At 44.4% G+C, this 20,682-nt stretch overlaps 1 protein-coding gene across 1 annotated transcript in view; it reads left to right on the forward strand.

Moving 5' to 3' along the window:
• Positions 1-893: 893 nt before the first annotated feature.
• LOC311138210 (uncharacterized protein) overlaps positions 894-20,682 on the forward strand; it is a gene marked incomplete at both ends in the record, with an annotated part of 109,141 nt that continues 89,352 nt past the window's right edge. The window contains 4 exons of the mRNA XM_084172882.1: positions 894-985; positions 2,340-2,474; positions 3,398-3,507; positions 14,763-14,876. Coding sequence (XP_084029008.1) covers positions 894-985; positions 2,340-2,474; positions 3,398-3,507; positions 14,763-14,876 — 451 coding nt within the window. The remainder of the gene's footprint in view (positions 986-2,339; positions 2,475-3,397; positions 3,508-14,762; positions 14,877-20,682) is intronic.

Here is a 20,682-nt window from a genome sequence, read left to right on the forward strand (position 1 = left end):
AACTGAGCTACATCCCGCCGTGTTACATGTTACAACACCAGGACATTTGGGGGAAAAAAGCTAACCTCTCTGTTATTGTCCCAATCTATTCCATTGAAATGATCCATTATCTCTTCGAACAATCTGGATTCAGGGGTAGACATAACATAGTAAATGTAAATCCGGGACACTCCAATTAGTATGATACGTTACGAAATACAATTAGTATTAAATGTTACGAATTCCAATTTGTTGTGGCTAACGTTAGTGTAACGCTAATGTTAGCTAGGCTATGGGGTTAAGGTTAGGGTTAGGAGTTAGGTTAGGGGAAGGGTTAGCTAAAATTCTAAATAGTTGCAAAGTAGCTAAAAAGTAGTAAGTAGTTGGTAATTAGCTAAAATGCTGAAATTGTCCTTGATGATATCCACCCACACACCCATCCCGACCAAATACCATACTTTCGTTTTAGTCTTAAGTAACCTTATGTTACTGTCTTATGTAACCATACCAAACATAATATATCATAGTAATATCGATGTCGCAGATTTAGTAACTATGTTACGTCTAGTCTATGAGACCAGGCTGCTTCGATTTACTCAGCAGCAATAAGCCATTGCGCACGCATGTGCGTTCAACATCTGCATGTTGTAAGCCAGTGAGGAACGATCTCCAAGCACCACTCTCTACGGGATGTATGACTGCATCACTTTTGGAATTAGAAGGTGTGGGACTGACTCTTCTCACTCTCTGGTTTAACTTTTTTAGTGTAACAGTGAAACCTACTTTCAAAAATTTTCCCAGTAATTTGACTACGGATTTCTTGTGATTCTGTATTTTTTCGCTAAAACGTGTCAATACCACTACATTTCTACACTTTAATGCATATATATTGAAACATTCAACACAACTTGAAAATGGATTTTATCTTCGTTTCAATACTTTGTCAATACTTACTTATCGATGGGATTTACGCAGTGTCCAGCTATGGAAATCTCCAACCATATATGTAAGTATTTTTTTATAAACTGTCATTTTTGCATGATAATAAAAAAATTTTGTCACAGTAACTTAAATGACAAAACATTTCTGGTAAGAGTCATGTCACTTGCTACTGCTACTGCTATTAATTTGAGCTTAAAACCATATAACCAGAATCCAATATCTGTTGACATGTCAAATACCGGTTAATATGATTATTTTAAAACTTTCACAAGTTGAAATATGATATTTGTTTATCAATTAATCAATTTCAGTATTTAATGTTTTACTCTAGAGGTGTTTGCATTGAAAGGAGAAACATGTGTTCTACACCTGGGCATGTATAAACCTGTAGTTAAAACGACACAGACAACAAGCACTGTTAACTCTAAGGCTGTATTTTATACATTTCTCAGAAAGGTATGCACCTGGAGCTATGATGGTGTTCTCATAAGAATACTCTACTTTCTTTCTCAAAATGCACTGTAATGTTATTACATAATTACACATGATCTCCGGGTGGATTAATGATGCAGGAAGCATTCCTGAGATGCTCCTAAGTTTTCCCTATAATGGAGAGCATTCCAGAGTAACAGGTGAGATAAGTCCGAGATGAGGGGCCTCTGATAAGTCTGACTTCATGATAAGTCTCTATTCAGTTGTAATGGCCCTGTCAATGTCAGATAGTGAGAAATAATGGGAATTTTCTCAGAGGGACCATTGCCGTAAGACCATTGCCATTCTTGGGCAAATCAGCATCACAAACTGAAAATTATCATAGACCTATCAGACATACATACTATCCCAGAGATGAGACAAGCTTGGACATGGAATGACTGAGCTACTCGTAAATGATGAGACTTCTCTCAGACGTACTGCAGTTACTGCAACTGGAGAGGTACCAAAACATTGCTTAATTTTAAAGGGATAGTATGGCACCTTGAGATGGTCTTAGAGACTACAATGCAGGGAATAATGGTATGATGGGATCTATGACACTCTGATAGCACCTGGCTTATACAACTCAATAACAAGAGATCCAATCAGTTTGTATGATCTTGTTATTCTGCTCTCCTTTGGTCAATGTTTTGACATACTGTAGTATCAGGTAAAGTCTTAGTCAATGTTTGATTGATTTCTTGCTGCAGGCAGTGTCTTGTGCTGCCCTGCTTAGGGGTCAAACAGTAATGCATGAAGAATTCCAATTAAGTCTTAGCAGACAGCATAGGCAGCACTACACAGTGTAAACCCTTATGGAATCCTTGTCCATTTATCTTCACTGGTTCATGCTTCATAACACCCTCTTACTGTAAACCAAAAAAAAGACAGAATATGACAGAATATTGATTTGTTCAATGTTTTTTGCCACTGGCCTCTTTCAGGCCCAATGTGTGTGCGGAGCGGGATGTGACGCTGGTTGCCCAAAGGCAGCCGTGTGTGCAGGCCTTCACACGCATGGTCAAGGTCTGGAAGCAAGGCTGCCTAGGACAGAACTGGTGCATGGGATACGAGAGAAGGTGAGTCCTACTCTTCATTTAGCCATCTATTCATCCATCCTTCCATCCTTCCTTCCATCCATCTATCAACCTGTCCAGTTTTCTATCCTTCCCTTTTGTACCCATCATCTCTATGTCAGCCTTTCACATACTCATGACCCCTGTGTTTGTCCTGAGGAATTCTTGAGGAATACTCTTCTGTAGATAGTCATTATGTTAATCAGGGCCTTGTAGCCCTCTCATAAAGCACTAAGTGCAAGGTGTAGCCACAGCTCTCCAGGAGGGTTAGCTAAGCTACCTATTTATCCGAGGCGTCTCCAGAGGTCGGGTACATACCTGTGTGGGAGAGTCCTGCTGCTTACCCCTGACTCACTCTCTGGGGAGTTTCTCAATGTGCCATTGAGGCCCGCTTTCTCCATATATTTACCGCAATACAAAGACGCAGGCAGCTTTGAAGGCAGCCAAAGCCTTAATTACACGCCGTAAACAAAACGTTTTTCCACGACGCGTAATGACTAGAAGCCGTGAGAGGGCTTCTAAACTACAGGGATAGACACCATACTCTGAAGTACAGTCTACCAGTCTCACACATCTAAAGGGACGACTTAAAAGACTGGGGAAATGTTTGCTGATTATTATACTGTATGTGACTTAAAAGAGTGGGAGATGTTCTGTGATTATCGTAGTGGATCTGACTGATTATTTCTCCTTACTCATTGAACCTCATCAGCAACCCAGCCCTCCTACTCTCAGAACGGCAACCCCTAAGAACAGACCACCCTCCCCACCCCCCCCTAAGAACAGACACACCAACCTTGACGTTGTGCCATAAATCTGAACCTCTAATTATTGTATAGAAGTTAGAACCAGGGTTTTTTATATAGTGTAGCTTTGTATTATCGGGTTTGTATCCATTGATAATGTCATGTCTCCCTTGATAACAGGACTGCGTACTACACAGCATATAAACAAATCTACAGACAAGACTACCAGACCGTGTATAAGTGCTGTCCTGGATGGGCTCAACTAAACGGAGAGGCTGGCTGCTTGTATCGTAAGTATTTTCTTCTATTGCTTCATATTACTGAGGTTTCCGTTGTTAAAGTATCACAACCACCTAGTGTTTCAGACAGGGATCTTCTGTTAATGTGGGAGGGAGGGATTGTTACCGTTATCAGGATACAGACAGAGTATGTTTATTAGTGTAAATGTAATCTTTATGGGATCGACGCCTTACACGTGAGTGGAGGTGATACTCCATAGGCTGGTGAGAGGAAGGAAGGGTGCGTCAAACCCATCTCTCGCCCTGGGTCGGGAGCCGCGGGTGGTTGGGAGAGCATTCAGGAAGAGGTCATAAGGTCAAGAGGTACTTGGACCAGCCACTGATTGCACTGTGCAGCTGTTACCAGTCAATGCCAGGCCTTAAGTATTTCTTCAGTGCAAACACTCAGATTATTAAACAACTAATTGACTGACGTTGGTTCAATTACTTGAATTCCATTTAGTTCCTTTTTTTTGGGAGCTCAACACGCCGCTTCTCTAGAGGGAAATCATATCAAGCACGAGAGACATCTAATCAAGAACGAACTGTGGGACGCTGTAGGGAGTTGTAGTATTCAATAGGCAAATATTCAACCTAGTTCAGCGCAGAAAACATGGTAATTAATTACATTAACAAGAATACATTGCACCTATTCTTCCCGGCCCCTCACACAGACCGCATGAGAAAGGAATGGACACAACACAGCGACGAGAGGGATAGAGGCCATTCGTGAGGTATCTCTACCCGATTAATAGTTGTAGCAGTCTTGAAAGTATGCCTTATCTACTTTTGAAGAACTACTAAAATAGTGATTTCGTCAGACAGCTCTGCAGCATGGGCAGCTGTGGCAACCCAATGATCACGGGCTACCCTTTTCGCTAAGAAGGGGCGCTTGGCTCATTGGGGACCACAGACATAATGTTAGATGGTTGTCTGGGTGCTACTGCCTGAGCAGAGATGAGATGATGACTTTAAGAAATGAAATAATAAAGTTGTCCCAAAATGGTTTAGTTATATACACAATTCAAATATTGTATTTAATTAAAGTGAATAAATGATAGTTAATAAGTGATAAGCAGTAATGAGCAGTCACTACCATCATGGGACTCTTATTAATTTCTTAATTCTGTGTTGTTAGAGTCAATGGAATGTTTTCAATGTTTTGGCAATTGAATGGTGTCAATATTTGGCTTTGGAATTTCAATTAAAAACTCTAAAATCATTTCAAGGTCATATTTCATAATGAATTTAATGTTAACAAATAATAATCTAAATAGAAAACTTGATTATTAAAAAAAACCCGAAACGAAACCGAATCCGACCTTAAAAAGCACTAATCACTCAGCACTATCAGTGCAACAGTTACTGTGACGTTCACAACCAAACAGACACTGAGCGAAAGCTCCAATATGTTGAGTCATGTTGAAAGCTCATAAATTACTGTTGACATTTTTCTGAAACCGGCTTTGCATAGCAATGTCTTGTTTTACATTCTGCCAAAGATGACAGTGGACTTACAGACATGTTAAAGTGTTGAGTGACTACCAGACCTAATCCCCTGTGCTTCTGGCTCAGCTATACTTGGCACTGCAGGGCTCCTTGTGTCCTGAGATGGTGGGCGTGTCTGCCTGACAAAGAGCGAGGGCTAGGCTGAACAGGTGGTCCTCATTGTTCAGTTGGGTTGCCAATTCCAATGCGCTGACTGGTTCCTAGTGTCGTTGGAGCTCCACAGTTGAATCTTGGCTCACACTCATAGTCATGCCACCATATTCCCAATCAGCGGACTCAGAGGAGTGGTAGCAACTGGTGGTACAGGTTAGAGGCTTGCACCATGGACCTTGGCAAAGACTGGCTCCAGTGTCACCACCAACCCTATCCCTGGGGCAATAAACAATGACTGTCACCCAGAGGAGTGAGACCACCTGCAAATGAACAGAAAATAGTCAAGAAGAAAACAATAAAATGAGTCAAAACAGAATCTCCCCCACTCTAATCCTCTGCTTTGGTAATGGAGAGAAGTGTTGTGGGGATCTGCAGGGCTGAGGTGCCATGGTAAAAGGAGAGCACAGTTTCTCTTGACTGGGGCTGGGACTGGGACTGGGGATGGGGCTGAGGCTGGAGATGGGGATGGGCCTGAGGCTGAGGCTGAGCCTGGGGATGGGGCTGAGGCTGAGGCTGGGGCTGAGACTGGGGATGGGGCTGAGACTGGGGATGGGGCTGAGGCTGGGGATGGGGCTGAGGCTGGAGTCGGGACTGGGGCTGAGCCTGGGGTATGGCTAGGGGCTGGGGCTGAGTCTCCTGCTGAGGCAGGAGTCAGGACTGGGGCATAAGGCTGAGTGTGAGTCTGCTACTGGGCCTTGGACTGCTCATCTCTGTGTGGACAGGCTTAGCCCCACACAAGTGAGACCTGGCAGGGCCCTTTGATGGGATTTTATGGCCGTTGATCCGCATTTATATTTTTTGCATAGCCTGCATACCTTAGACATCACCCCTGGCAAAGCCCCTAGTAAACAGCCCGAGCATCACTTTCTTTCCCCACCATGGGTCAGAGGAACGCCCCCATCTCCACCTACCCATCCTCTGTGTCCAGGCCCCAGCACCATCCTGTGTGCTGTGCCTCACCTCCCCTCATGCCCGTGGAGAAGGTTACTGTCTGGGCCAGGGGCTGGTGGGAAGAGGCTGGGATGGGACAGGGGTGAGAGATGATCCCCTGGATGTGCCTTTCAGCAGGGTCTCCTTATGGTCTCATGCTTTCATCAAAGCCCTCTTTGTCTCTGGTTAAAAGGTTACAGTATTAAATTATCCAGGGAAGCATTAGGCTGGCTGCTCAACCCCTGAGCTCTGGTTTGTTTTAAAACACCACACAAGGAAACGTCCTAACAGGCATTCCCCAGTGCTGCCCAGTGTTTCCCTCACTAAGTTGCAGGGTTTTGTTTTTCTTCTACATGACAATGTCGGCTCTCTTCGACGCATGGCTGGGCTTTTATGTCCGTAACTTAAGATGTGGCAGCACTTTGAGACGGGACAAACTAATCACCCTTTTCTCTGAGCCATTGAACCAGGATAAAAGGATCCTCACACCACAATCCACCCTCTCTCACTCTCGCACACTTAGACCTATTTTATCTCCAGTGTTCTTCAATGCAATTCAATCTATAGGACTGTTTTCAACAGTGCATACGACATCCAAGAAGACAGATCAGCTCTTTAGCAGAGACCGCAAAACGTACAGCTTTAGTAAATCCTTCAAAAACCCCAGAGATTGAAATGAGAATGTTGTGCATTAAGATAGTGATTTAGTGTCTGGCACATGTGAGGTCTCTGTCGAGGTGCTGTGTCTGCGCTAATAAAAAGTGAGTGTAAGCTAATTAGGCTAATGTTGTTATTGTGAGGCAGTTGAGCGGAATGAAGTGTCACATCATGCTGTAGAGAAACAGCCCTGTACAGTGATGAGCAGCCATGCTAACAGCCCCCTTTCCAACCCTCTCCCTCTCTCCCTCTCTCTCTCTTCTCCGTTTGCTTCTCTTCTATCGTCCTTCTTGTCTCCCCATCTCTCGGCCATATCTATAGTCCAGCTGTTCACTTTCGCTGTGGGCATTTTCCGACTTGCTGGCTCCACTTGTCGAGTTCTCCCTCATCCTCTACTAAGATATACTCTTATTTGGTCATATGTAAGGCTTGAGAATGGTAAAACATTTGAAATATGTCTGGTTATTGTCACGGCTCCCTCCTTCTGCTCTGTCCCTCCCCCTCCTCCCCATTCCTAGTCTTTCTATTCCCTGTCTTCTAATCCTGATTTAAGATAGTGTGGGGCAAGCTTTACTCGTAAAGCATCCTATTGACATGGCATAGCTGGGATTCTTAGACTGAAGTATCAGGCTGTCCCAATGGCAGATGGTAGCCATTGTATGTAATCAAAGTTAAAGTGCAGACCCAATGGTTTTCGAAGACACCCTCTTTTTCTAGCACATGCGATAAAACCCAACATTTTGGTTGCAAAGGCCTGTTTTGACTGAGAATCCTGTAGCAGTGCACGCAATAGGAACCTTTTCCACAAGGAGGGGGATCTGTGCACACTGACATGTGTTCTAACTGGCCTGAATTCCATTTTCCACTGTTCTTTCAAGTCAAGTGCACGTGGAAGTGCATGCAAATGCCTCATTTGGTTCAAAACTAAAGTGTTCCTTAGGTGACCCATTGAAATAGGTTTATTTTTGTGTGTTTTGAAAAGCACCAATTGGCTTGATGACTACCTGACTTTCCTGAGGGTAAGAGTCCTTGACTTGCTGATGGTGCTTCTAGAGACTTCCGTCCACTTCTCCTCCATTCTAAGGTCCATTCAATGAGCTAAGCGTTTATCCCCAGCGAGTGGCCGCTGGCTGGAGAATGGCCCGGGACAGTCAAGAGTGGAAGCGGGCAGTTATGTTGATGATGGCAACAATGAACTTTGTGACAGGGAGTGAGGAGCAGAGGAGCTGGAACAATGGCTCCACCAGTTTGTCGCCCTCGTTAACTGCTGAATGGGAACTGGCCCCCTTTTATGGCGGGAGGGACCAGGCTGGCGGATGTACACGTGTACCGGGCCAGAAGGACGAGGAGACTGTGGCTGTCCATGGGTGGTCTTTGTGTGTGTGGAGAAACACTGCATCCCAGGGATAACTATGTCACTGGTCACAGACACAGACATAGAAAAACAGACCGGCATGGCGTGGTGTCTCAGTGTCATAGAGGCCAAGCTCATTGTCTTGGGATGTTTTCATTTAGGTTTTACATGTCCATGGTAAACACAGTGTATGAAAAGCAGGAAAGTGTCAAATGTACCACAAATATCCTCCTCCTATCCTCCTCCACCCATGTATCTAGTACTTGTTATCTTATCTGTGACCAACACTGCCAGACAGGGAGACATTCTGATTAATTCACTTTAGCCACCAGGTTCCCACCCACATCCTCCCACTGCACATGTAAATCTGTGTATCCTACCTTCAGGGATTTCCCCATTCAGATACATCCATCAACATTACATACTAAGACAAGGGATTTAGGAGACAGGCTTGAAATATACATTTTTGGAATGCCCCTGAAACCATTCTTGAGTGGCATTTCAAGTCGTTCTGATGATGAGGGCCTTCTGACAGTGCCACCCTTGGCCTATCCTGGCTCCTGTGAGAACCCTTTGATTTTACACATTCCTCTGCAAAGCAAAACATGATTTGCTGCCTCAAACTACAGTGCCGCTCTCCGTGCGTACCAATTGCTAACCCAAACGGAGATGGCAGGCTGGAGCTTTTGTGTCTACGAATTACCGTAAGTCTGCTCCCTCTCTGTCTCTCTAAACATATGGACACAGCCTAAACAAACAGAGCCTTATCATAGACTATAGAGATAGACTGCCTCTGTTGGGATGTGGTGGCCCTGTCAGAGGCTGAGCTGGTGACGCCTGCTCCTTGGATTCCAGCGTCCGTCCAGTGGCAGTGCGACTCATTGATCTATCTCTGTTTCTCTGTGGAAGCAGCTAATCCCCTCAGACAAGGTTTCTTTGTAATAGATAGTGGAGGCAATCACAGAGACAGATGAGAGTGAGTGTTACGCCGTTTGCCACGCTGCACAGCAAGTTAAGGAATTATTACAAGGGAGATTAAGCAGTGTAAGGGGCGGGGAGCGGGCGGTGGAAAAATGCTGTGCCAGGTTAGCTGGCAAGAAGTTCATTTCTCCCATTTCTTGGAAGGGGAAGGGACAAGCCTCTTGTTTGTGACATATTGAAAACTTCAGGGTGGTTTGACTCCTCGTTTTTTCCTTGCCAGTGGTTTCTAATTGCATTGGAAAATGGCTTCTTCTGATGGTCTTTCACAGCTGTTAATAATGTTGTTGTGCAGATGAATTTGGATCAGTTGATCAGCTGTATTTGTATTCAGACCCCTTCACTTTTTTTTGTTACGTTACAGCCTTATTCTAAAATATATTAAATAAAAAAAGGTCCTCATCAATATACACACAACATCATAATGACAAAGCAAATGTTTTTAAAATAAAAAAACAGAAATACCTTATTTACATAAGTCTTCAGACCCTTTAATATCAAACTCGAAATTGAGCTCAGGTGCATCCTCTTTCCATTGATCATCCTTGAGATGTTTCTACAACTTGATTGGGGTCCACCTGTGGTAAATTCAATGGATTGGACATGATTTGGAAAGGCACACACCTGTCTATATAAGGTCCCACAGTTGACAGTGCATGTCACAGCAAAAACCAAGCCTTGAGGTCGAAGGAATTGTCCGTAGAGCTCCGAGACAGAATTGACTCTCAGACCATGAGAAACAAGATTCTCTGGTATGATAAAAACCAAGATTGAACTCTTTGGCCTGAATGCCAAGCATCACATCTGGAGGAAACCTGGCACCATCCCTACGGTGAAGCATGGGGGTGGCAGCAGCATGCTGTGGGGATGTTTTTCAGCAGCAGGGACTCAGGATTGTCAGGAGTGAGGGAAAGATGAACGGAGCAAAGTACAGAGAGATCCTTGATGAAAACCTGCTCCAGAGCGCTCAGGACCTCAGACTGGGGCAATGGTTCACCTTCCAACAGGACAACAACCCTAAGCACACAGCCAAGACAACGCAGTAGTGGCTTCGGGACAAGTCTCTGAATGTCCTTGAGTGCAGCGACGCTCCCCATCCAACCTGACAGAGCTTGAGAGAATCTGCAGAGAAGAATGGGAGAAACTCCCCAAATACAGTTTGCCAAGCTTGTAGCGTCATACCCAAGACTCGAGGCTGTAATCACTGCAAAAGGTGCTTCAACAAAGTACTGAGTAAAGGGTCTGAATACTTATGTAAATGTGATATTTCAGTTGTTTATTTTTAATACATTTGCAAAAAAAATCTAAAAACCAGTTTTTGCTTCGTCATTATGGGGTATTGTGTGTAGATTGATGTGGGGGGAGAAAACTATTTAGTCCATTTGAGAATAAGGCTGTAATGTAACAAAATTTGGAAAAAGTCAAGGGGTCTGAATACTTTCCGAATGCACTATATGTTGGTTGTTGAGGCTGTGTTGGGTATTTGCAATGTGTACTTTTAGGTGTCAGGGAAAATGTATGGATTAAAAAGTATATAATTTTCTTTAGGAATGTAGTGAAGTAAAAGTAAAAGTTGTCAAAAATAGAAATAGTAAAGTAAAGTACAGATACCCCAAAAAACAAATTAAGTAGTACTTTAATAGTATTTTTACTTAAGTATGTTACACCACTGGTTATGTTGGTTATTGGAGCTGTGTTGGGTATTGTTGAGTGAGGGAGGAGGGGGTTTTGTTGTGTTGGTTGTTGGAACTGTGTTGGGTATTGTTGAGTGAGGTCTGAGGGGGTCTTGTGGACTGCTGCTCCCAGACCCAGAGCTGACCAGGTGTCTGAGCACAGGGCCAGGAGGACGTCAAGATGTTTAGACTTCGCCTCAAACTCTGGGGATTCTTCTGGAGCTCAATGTCATTCCAGTTAATCAAATCTGACTAACCCAGTGCACTGCTTGCTATGGATTCTATTGGATGGTGTTTGCATGTTTAAAAAGACAAATAATGTCCCGTTTGGAACACTGACATGTAAATAGCAGAAAAATCGGATTTGCACAATCTGATTGGGTGGGCCTGGCTCCCCAGGGGGTGGGGCCAATGGTGCATGTTCAAAATGATAACCAGCTAACGTTAGCTAGCTATGTTGGCAATTAGCTCTTATCTGATATCTTAGCGCCATGTTTGTCTAGCCAGCTAGCTAGCATAGTTGCTAATATAGTTAGCTAGCTAACACCACAGATGAAAGGGTTAGTTATCGTAATCTTTGTTAACTAGTTACATAGCTATCTGCTTAGCTAGCTATTGCATACATGTCCGGGCACGTCGACACAAGCCTTATTATTAGTCAATTAAACTAAATTAATATTTGCAACAGGAGTTAGATTTTGGTCACTGTGTCAGTTGACTAGTTTCTCAATACAGCACCTTTCTGTTGGAGAATGAGCTAGCCTGCTGCTTGCTGATGTTTTCCCAGGTAGACATTCCTCAACATTGTGCAGTGCTCGTGGCTCAGGCGGTGAGTGGCGGCTGGCATAGCAGATGTTTTGCTATGTAGAGGGACTATGGGCAATGCCGATAAAGAAGGGCCGATAGACTAGAAAAGGACAATATCGGCCGATTATCGGTCATTCTCTAGTTTTCTTTACATCAATGGTTCTATTTTCACATTTTCCCGTCTCTGTTTCCTCTCATGCTGAGGTAACCCACCTGTGGGATGTGAGATGAATAGCTGTTCATTATGAAGCTGTCTAGCATTAAGAGGAGCTGCTGTTGCCATGACAGATGACATCTATAGCTAGAGAAAAACCACCTGTCGAGATCATGACTAACACAGACATATTGAACATTTCCTTAGGCAGAATGTTGAAAGGAAAAATAATTTGTTTTTAATCATTTTCGAGGAAGGCATTTACAGACTGCCAAACCCTTTTCTCCTTTTTGCTGTAGTTTGAAAATTACTCTGGCATGTCGTTATTAATAATAGCGGGCCCATATGTGGCCCCAAAAAGGACTAGGAGTGTGAATTGGTCATGCAGCTGCCGATCGGATTAGATGAGCAGAAAAATGCAGATCTGGCAGAAGCTACATCTTTTGAGAGGTTCCTGTCTAATCACCTTGGAGGAGAGCGGGCATTCCTGCCATGATTAGGTGTTCCGTACATCTCCTCTCGCTGAGCCTTAGTCCTTCCAATGCCAACTTGGGTGTGTGCAAACACAAGCGTCAATCCTCTGGTACTCTGTAGCCATCACTCTGTAGACTGCACCCTGCTTAATGGAGCGAAACATGAGGCTTGGCTTACTCTCCTGTACCTTGCTGTGCAGTGTACAGAGATACTACACACACACACACACACACACACACACACACACACACACACACACACACACACACACACACACACACACACACACACACTACCTTAGAGGTGAAGGAGAGACAGCATATGAGTTATATGAGTGCAGTGTTGGGGAGTAACAGATTACATGTAATCTGTTACATGTAATGGATAAAAGAAAACTGTAATCCGTCACGTTACCAGCAAAAATATTGTAATCAGATTACAGATACTTTTGAAAAACTAGATTATTACTTAGAGGATTACTTTAAATTCAGAAAGGATGTTTGCGAAAATAAATCTTTGACACTTCTCTGTTTTCTCAATGACATTCAAATCAGCATTGAAAAAAGGCAGTTTAAGTTTGTTCCACCTGAGCCAGTCTGACCACAAGTCAGAGACCACTATGATGACACACTAAATGCATTTGATGGATCGCGGGAAAAGAGCAGGAATAGGCTTTTTTATGCTACAGTCCAAGCTATGTCTTCCAATGGTGCGACTGCTGTCAGCATCCAAAATGATCGAACTTGAATAAACGCATGGAGGCAGGGACAACAGCAGTGGTGTAGCCTACTGGCGATACTGATATCACTTATCATTAATATCTATATAGTGCATTGATGTGAATCACACTGCTGGTCTCTCATTTAGCTATTTGCGCCTTAAATATCGTGGTTGTTGTGGATGGCTGTTCACAAATCTAAATGTGTATTTGAACCCAATAATGGTTGAATTCAAGAAGTTTAAGCTGCCTATCAATCATTGTTTTTGAAACCAGTGGACAGCCAGTGAAAAATCCTCTCTTGCAACAGCTGCATAGTGCGGATCCCAGCCTATGGAATAAAAGTGGGGCTTTTATTGCTCAATGTAATTCATGCTGATAAAAAAACAAAATCCACAGGCCTAATGGACACATGATCAAACTTGCACACTTTTGATATACTTAAAGGGGCAATCTGTAGTTGCTACATCCATTTTTGGAATTATAAATTATATATATATATATATATATATATATATATATATATATATATACTGTATTTATATGTATCCATTGATTCTTGTAGAATATAACTTATAAATGCCTCATGAGCTTAGTTCAACTGTCACACTCCATGAGAACCCAAAATATAAGCTTGTTTTTCTCCAATGTTTGTAAACATTGTAAATGTAAACAAACACTGTATAGCCTCATAACATGGTTAAAACAATAATTTTGATATCATGGATAGTCAGTCCTTGCATCCATAGCTCTGTCTATTAATCTGAGAGTGAATACATTTCTCCAGGCCCATCCCTCAGCTTTATACCAAAACAGAGGCGGGGTGACGGTTTTCTTATTGTTTCATCTGTGAAATTACCCTTTAAACAGCTGCATATTATCAAGATATCAAAGTGTCACCAACAAAAGCAATATGCCTATAACAAATGCGGCATATGGCATTCATGTTTCACATGTACAGTGCCTCCGGAAAGTATTCAGACCCCTTGACTTTTTCCACATTTTGTTAGTTTACAAACAAACAGGTAACTAGTAACTGTAAAGGATTACATTTAGAAAGTAACCTGCCCAACCCTGTATGAGTGTATGGAATGCGATGCCTACACCTCTGTGCTGGATTCACGTGGCATAGGCTACCTAGTGGTTTGAGGGTTTGTTTATTCCCATTCCACGAATTTCACACGTCTTAATGAGAGAAGGTGTTTGACTCTGGGGATTTAGCCAGATAGGGCCGTCTCTCTCCTAGATCGATGTCCCACACTCACCCTGTGGCTCTCTGCCTCACCTCATGCTAATAGTACTGGATGCATGATCTTTGTCTGTGTGGAGACATGGGCCATATGTTCAGTTTCAGAGCAGATCGCTATGTGACCTTACTGTTGGTTCCAGTTTTAATAGATGGCCATACGTTATTACATGAGAACACTCTTGGGTAAGATCCTTACACATGCCAATGAGAAAGAGATGGGGGTTGACTATGTCCTTAGCAGAGATGCAGCCTGTTTCTTTCACTCAGGGTTAAACTATCCCAGCTGATTCATTTTCCCCAAAAAACATTAAGATTAAGGTTTTTTTTCATCTGGCAACATGCCTGACAGCCACTCTCCTCCTTAAAGAGAACCAACTGGAGGAGGGAGCCTGTTAGCGTGGTTTGTGTAACAGCAGGAACATCAAGGTCCCTCTCAATCAGGTGTTAACAGGGAACTGAAGAGGCCCTGATAGGTCAAACTGTCCCACACTGCAGATGTTGACATTCTGTGACAGCAGCCAGGTGCTTCTGCTCCTCTTATCTCATCTCTTCTCCTCTTTCTTTCTCTCCGTCTCTTACCCCATCCATCCCTTCCCGGTGCCGTCCTCCAGCTGTGTGTAGCTATGGCGTGTGCTTCAACGGGGGCCAGTGTCGGGAGGGTACCCGCTCCAGCTCCCAGCTTTGTGACTGTCCTGCTGGCTTCAATGGGCCCAGTTGCCAGTATGGTGAGTACAACACTATCTGTTTAATGGACTGTAGTTCCTACAGTATATCCTGTCTGTGTCTGTGTCCGTATGTGGGTTGTTCCACTAATTTGGTGCCTTTTGAGACTTCGTGAAAAAAACCTGTTTGATTTCACCTAATTTTTACATTCTGCCATAAAGAGCAAATGTTCAACTTAATAAAAAACACATTTTCCCATCTCAAAAAAATACTATAGTAAGTGCCTATTAAGTTCCAAATATAGTAACAGAGTTGACCTTAACAGGGTTGACCGTAGCAGGGTTTGACCATAACAGGGTTGACCATAACAGGGTGTCACGATCGTCAAAAGGATTGGACCAATGCGCAGCGTGGAATGCGAACATACTTTATTATATATTCACCACACGAACAAAAACAACAAAACGATACGTGAAGTCCTTGGTAACAAACACAAACCAACACGGAACAAGATCCCACAATACACTGTGCCAAACAGGCTGCCTAAGTATGGTTCCCAATCAGAGACAACAAGCAACAGCTGATTCTCGTTGCCTCTGATTGAGAACCACCCCGACCAATATAGATACACATGAACTAGATCCTAACATAGAAACACAAACACATAGAATCTACACACCCTGGCTCAACATATAAGAGTCCCAGAGCCAGGGCGTGACAGTACCCCCCCCCCCCCCCCCCCCCCCCCAAAGGCGCGGACTGCGACCGCGCCAAACATAAACCGAACAGGGGAGGGCCGGGTGGGCATTCCTCCTCGGAGGCGGATCCGGCTCCGGGCGTGACCACCACCCTCTAATAACCCCCCCGTAGTGCCCCTGGTCTGGTCTGGCCCCGCTGGCTGGAGCTGGACTGGACATCGGTGGAGCGGATTGCTTAGGCTCCGGTGTGGAGCAGCTGACCGGTACCTGACCAGGCACCGGTGAACCGGGCACGGGCTGTGCCGGACTGACGACACGCACCCCAGGCTTGGTGCGGGAAGCAGGAATGGGCCGGACCGGGCTGACGACGCGCACCCCTGGCTTGGTGCGGGGAGCAGGAACGGGCGGGACCGGGCTGACGATGCGCACCACAGGCTTGGTGCGGGGAGCAGGAATGGGCCGGACCGGGTTGACGACGCGCACCCCTGGCTTGGTGCGGGGAGCAGGAACGGGCCGGACCGGGCTGACGATGCGCACCACAGGCTTGGTGCGGGGAGCAGGAATGGGCCGGACCGGGCTGACAACGCGCACCCCTGGCTTGGTGCGGGGAGCAGGAACGGGCCGGACCGGGCTGACGATGCGCACCACAGGCTTGGTGCGGGGAGCAGGAATGGGCCGGACCGGGCTGACAACGCGCACCCCTGGCTTGGTGCGGGGAGCAGGAACGGGCCGGGCCGGGCTGGCGACGCGCACCATTGGCTTGGTGCGAGGGGCAGGAACAGTCCGGACCGGGCTGGCGACGCGCATCACAGGCTTGGTGCGAGGGACAGGAACAGGCCGGACCGCACTGGGAACACACACCACTGGCCTTATACGGGGATCAGGAACGGGCCGGACCGGACTGGCAACACACTTCAGTACCTCTCGCCGTGCTTCTACACTTTCCCTCCCTCTAATCACCAATGGCTCCCGTAACCCGGTGGCCTTCTCTCCTCGTCCACAAACTCGCCCCTTATCTGCCTCCAGCAGCCCCGTCATCCATGCCATGTGCCCCCCCCTAAAAATGTATTGGGGTTGCCTCTCGCCTGTCCGACGACGACACTGTTGGCGCCGTACCTCCTCTCTCGCAAAGGCTTTAACCTTTGCCCATGGTCCTCTGCCCTCGAACATGTCCTCCCAGGACCACCATTGGCCCATCGCCAACTTCTCCATCTCCTTACCCGGCGTTAGCTCCGAAACACGCTGCTTGGTCCAGTATTGGTGGGATCTTCTGTCACGATCGTCAAAAGGATTGGACCAATGCGCAGCGTGGAATGCGAACATACTTTGTTATATTTTCACCACACGAACAAAAACAACAAAACGATACGTGAAGTCCTTGGTAACAAACACAAACCAACACGGAACAAGATCCCACAATACACTGTGCCAAACAGGCTGCCTAAGTATGGTTCCCAATCAGAGACAACAAGCAACAGCTGATTCTCGTTGCCTCTGATTGAGAGCCACCCCGGCCAACATAGATACACATGAACTAGATCCTAACATAGAAACACAAACACATATAATCTACACACCCTGGCTCAACATATAAGAGTCCCAGAGCCAGGGCGTGACACAGGGTTGACGATTTAATCTTAAATCAGCCATAAATCCCTGTGTGACAGGGGAAATTGGAAGCTTGTTGTGTGCAACAGGGAGGGGCAATTGAATGCAAGCTTCACAAAAAATATGAAATTGTTAAAAAATGTCTAGCCTGTCTATCTATGGATAACAACAGAGTTGACGTGTTATGCTTGAGCCACCACAAAACACCAGGAAATTGCCAAAAAATAGTAAAACCAGCTCACCTGCTTTTACACTATGATTTAACTATGTTTCAAAAAAATAAATAATAAAAAAGGAATAGTTTTACCATATTAAAATGACAGTTCAGTTCACGTAACAGGGTTCACCTTAAAATCAGGGACAGGTTCGTTTTTATTACCTTAAAGTAAATCACTAATCACATGAAATAAATGATCATCTTCAAAAATGACTTTGTCATGGCAACATAAATAACTAGAGGAAGGGAAAGGGGATACCTATTCAGTTGCACAACTGAATGCATTCAACCAAAATGTGTCTTCCGCATTTAACCTCGCTTTACAATGATGGTGAAAACTTGGAGAAATGTTGGGGTTAAGTGGGTTAAATCTTCCTTGAAGTCACAGAGGGTGCACAGAGAGACATGTAAAAATGCAGAACTTTGGCACTTTAGCAAGTCTTTATAAAAAAATATAAACGCAACATGCAACAGTTTAAAAGATTTTACTGGGTTAAAGTTCATATAAGGAAATCAGTCAATTTAAATAAATTAATTAGGCCCTATTCTATGGATTTCACATGACTGCGAATACAGATATGCATCTGTTGGTCACAGATACCTTTAAAAAAATGGTAGGGGTGTGGAAAAGAAAACCAGTCAGTATCTGGTGTGACCACCATTTGCCTCATGCAGCACGACACATCTCCTTTGCATAGAGTTGATCAGGTTGTTGATTGTGTACAGATCCTTTAAAATGTCACTACGTGATAAGAGTCACTGACACAAAGACACAAGAGGGTAGAACATATTTCAAACGTTGCTTGTTAGGGAGAGGTAGTTGCAGAAACATTGGAATGGTTTAGTCGACCGTACTCAACAAGTGAAGTTTAACTCCTCCATCTCTACATCTAGAACTGCCTCCCGAGTGGCGCAGTGGTCTAAGGCACTGCATCGCAGTACTAGCTGTGCCACTAGAGATCCTGGTTTGAATCCAGGCTCTGTCGTAGCCGGCCGCGACCGGGAGACCCATGGGGCGGCACACAATTGGCCCAGCGTCATCCAGGGTAGGGGAGGGAATGGCCGGCAGGGATGTAGCTCAGTTGGTAGAGCATGGCGTTTGCAACGCCAGGGTTGTGGGTTCGATTCCCACAGGGGGCCAGTATGGAAAAAAAAAAAAAAAAAAAAAAAATATGCACGCACTAACTCTGGATAAGAGCGTCTGCTAAATGACTAAAATGTAAATGTAGAACGGTGAATACGGGAGCCCCTCAAGGTTGCGTACTTTCACCGATACTGTACACACTGTACACAAACGATTGTCAAGCCTCTGACGCAGCCCACACATTTTTTTATATGCAGATGACACCACTGTTGTGGGTTTCCTCCACCCAGACCAAGCCTCTCTTCAAGGTTTTGACAGAGAAACTGCAAAATCCGTCAACTGGTATGCAGATAACTTGAAATAAACGTTAAGAAAACAAAAGAGATGGAAATTGATTTCAGAAGGAACAAAACTCCACTACGCCCTACGAAGATTAATGGGGAATCAGTCGACAGAGTGACCACATATAAGTACCTGGGAATCAAAATAGACAATAAACTGACATTTAATGACTGTGCCTTTGCAAAGATAAAGAAATGTAATGCAAACGTAATAATTTTAATGTCGACCGCCATATCTTACAAATGTTCTATAAATCTGTCCTGCAGAGTGTGCTGTCCTTTGGTCTGATATGCATGTTCGGAAACATGCGAGTGCAAGACCAAGTCAAGATTCAGCGCTTGATTAAGACGGCGGGAAGGATAATTGGTATAGATCAAGAATCAGCCACCAACCTGTACACAAAACTCATCCTCCTAAAAAAAAAAAAGCATTTTACGGGACAGTACTCATCCCCTTCACTCAAAATTCAGTCACAGCAGCAGCTGGACAAGGGGAAAAGAGACTAAAGCAGATAGATATGGGGACTCTTTTATTCCAACAGCCATTAGGCTATATAAAAGATAGTCTGTTGGTCTCTCCAGTATACAGCATATTGCAGTTTCACTTTAAATGTGTAGCTATAGCACTTTGAATTAATTATTTTGTGTAGTTCCTGTGTTTTCATGTTTTATGTACTGTCTTTTTAAGCACATGACCAAATTAATTTCCCCCTGGTGGGATAGCCCCCTGACGGCTTATGGTAGAGAAATGAACATGCAATTCTCTGGCAACAGCTTTGGTGGACATTCCTACAGTCAGCATGCCAATTGCATGCTCCCTCAAAACTTGAAACATCTGTGGCATTGTCTTGTGTGACAAAACTGCACATTTTAGAGTGGCCTTTTATTGGCCCCAGCACAAGATGCACCTGTGTAATCAATCAATTAAATAAATAAATAAAGCCCTTTTTACATCAGCAGACGTCACAAAGTGCTTATACAGAAACAAAGCCTAAATCCCCAAACAGCAAGCAATGCAGATGTAGAAGCATGGTGGCTAGGAAAAACTCCCTAGAAAGGCAGGAACCTAGGAAGAAACCTAGAGAGGAACCAGGCTCTGAGGGGTGGCCAGTCCTCTTCTAATGATCATGCTGTTTAAACAGCTTCTTGATATGCCACACCTGTCAGGTGGATGGATTATCTTGGCAAAGGAGAAATGCTCACTAGCAGGGATGTAAACAAATTTGTTCACAAATACAATTTCTGGGATCTTTTATTTCAGCTTGTGAAACACTTTACATGTTGCGTTTATATTTTTGTTCAGTGTATTTAGGATAATGTTGTACAGCTTTGTCATTCCATTTTTTTGTTAAATCATTTTATTTAATTTCATATAAACTCAGCAAAAAAAGAAACGTCCTCTCACTGTCAACTGCGTTTATTTTCAGCAAACTTAACATGTGTAAATATTTGTATGAACATAACAAGATTCAACAACTGAGACATAAACTGAACAAGTTCCACAGACATGTGACTAACAGAAATGGAATAATGTGTCCCTGAACAAAGGGGGAGTCAAAATCAAAAGTAACAGTCAGTATCTGGTGTGGCCACCAGCTGCATTAAGTACTGCAGTGCATTTCCTCCTCATGGACTGGACCAGATTTGCCAGTTCTTGCTGTGAGCTGTTACCCCACTCTTCCACCAAGGCACCTGCAAGTTCCCGGACATTTCTGGGGGGAATGGCCCTAGCCCTCACCCTCCGATCTAACAGGTCCCAGACGTGCTCAATGGGATTGAGATCCGGGCTCTTCGCTGGCCATGGCAGAACACTGACATTCCTGTCTTGCAGGAAATCACGCACAGAATGAGCAGTATGGCTGGTGGCATTGTCATGCTGGAGGGTCATGTCAGGAGCTCAGTTGGTAGAGCATGGCGTTT

The sequence above is a fragment of the Coregonus lavaretus genome, assembly GCF_964263955.1.
Source record: "Coregonus lavaretus genome assembly, chromosome: 12".
NCBI lineage: Eukaryota > Metazoa > Chordata > Actinopteri > Salmoniformes > Salmonidae > Coregonus > Coregonus lavaretus.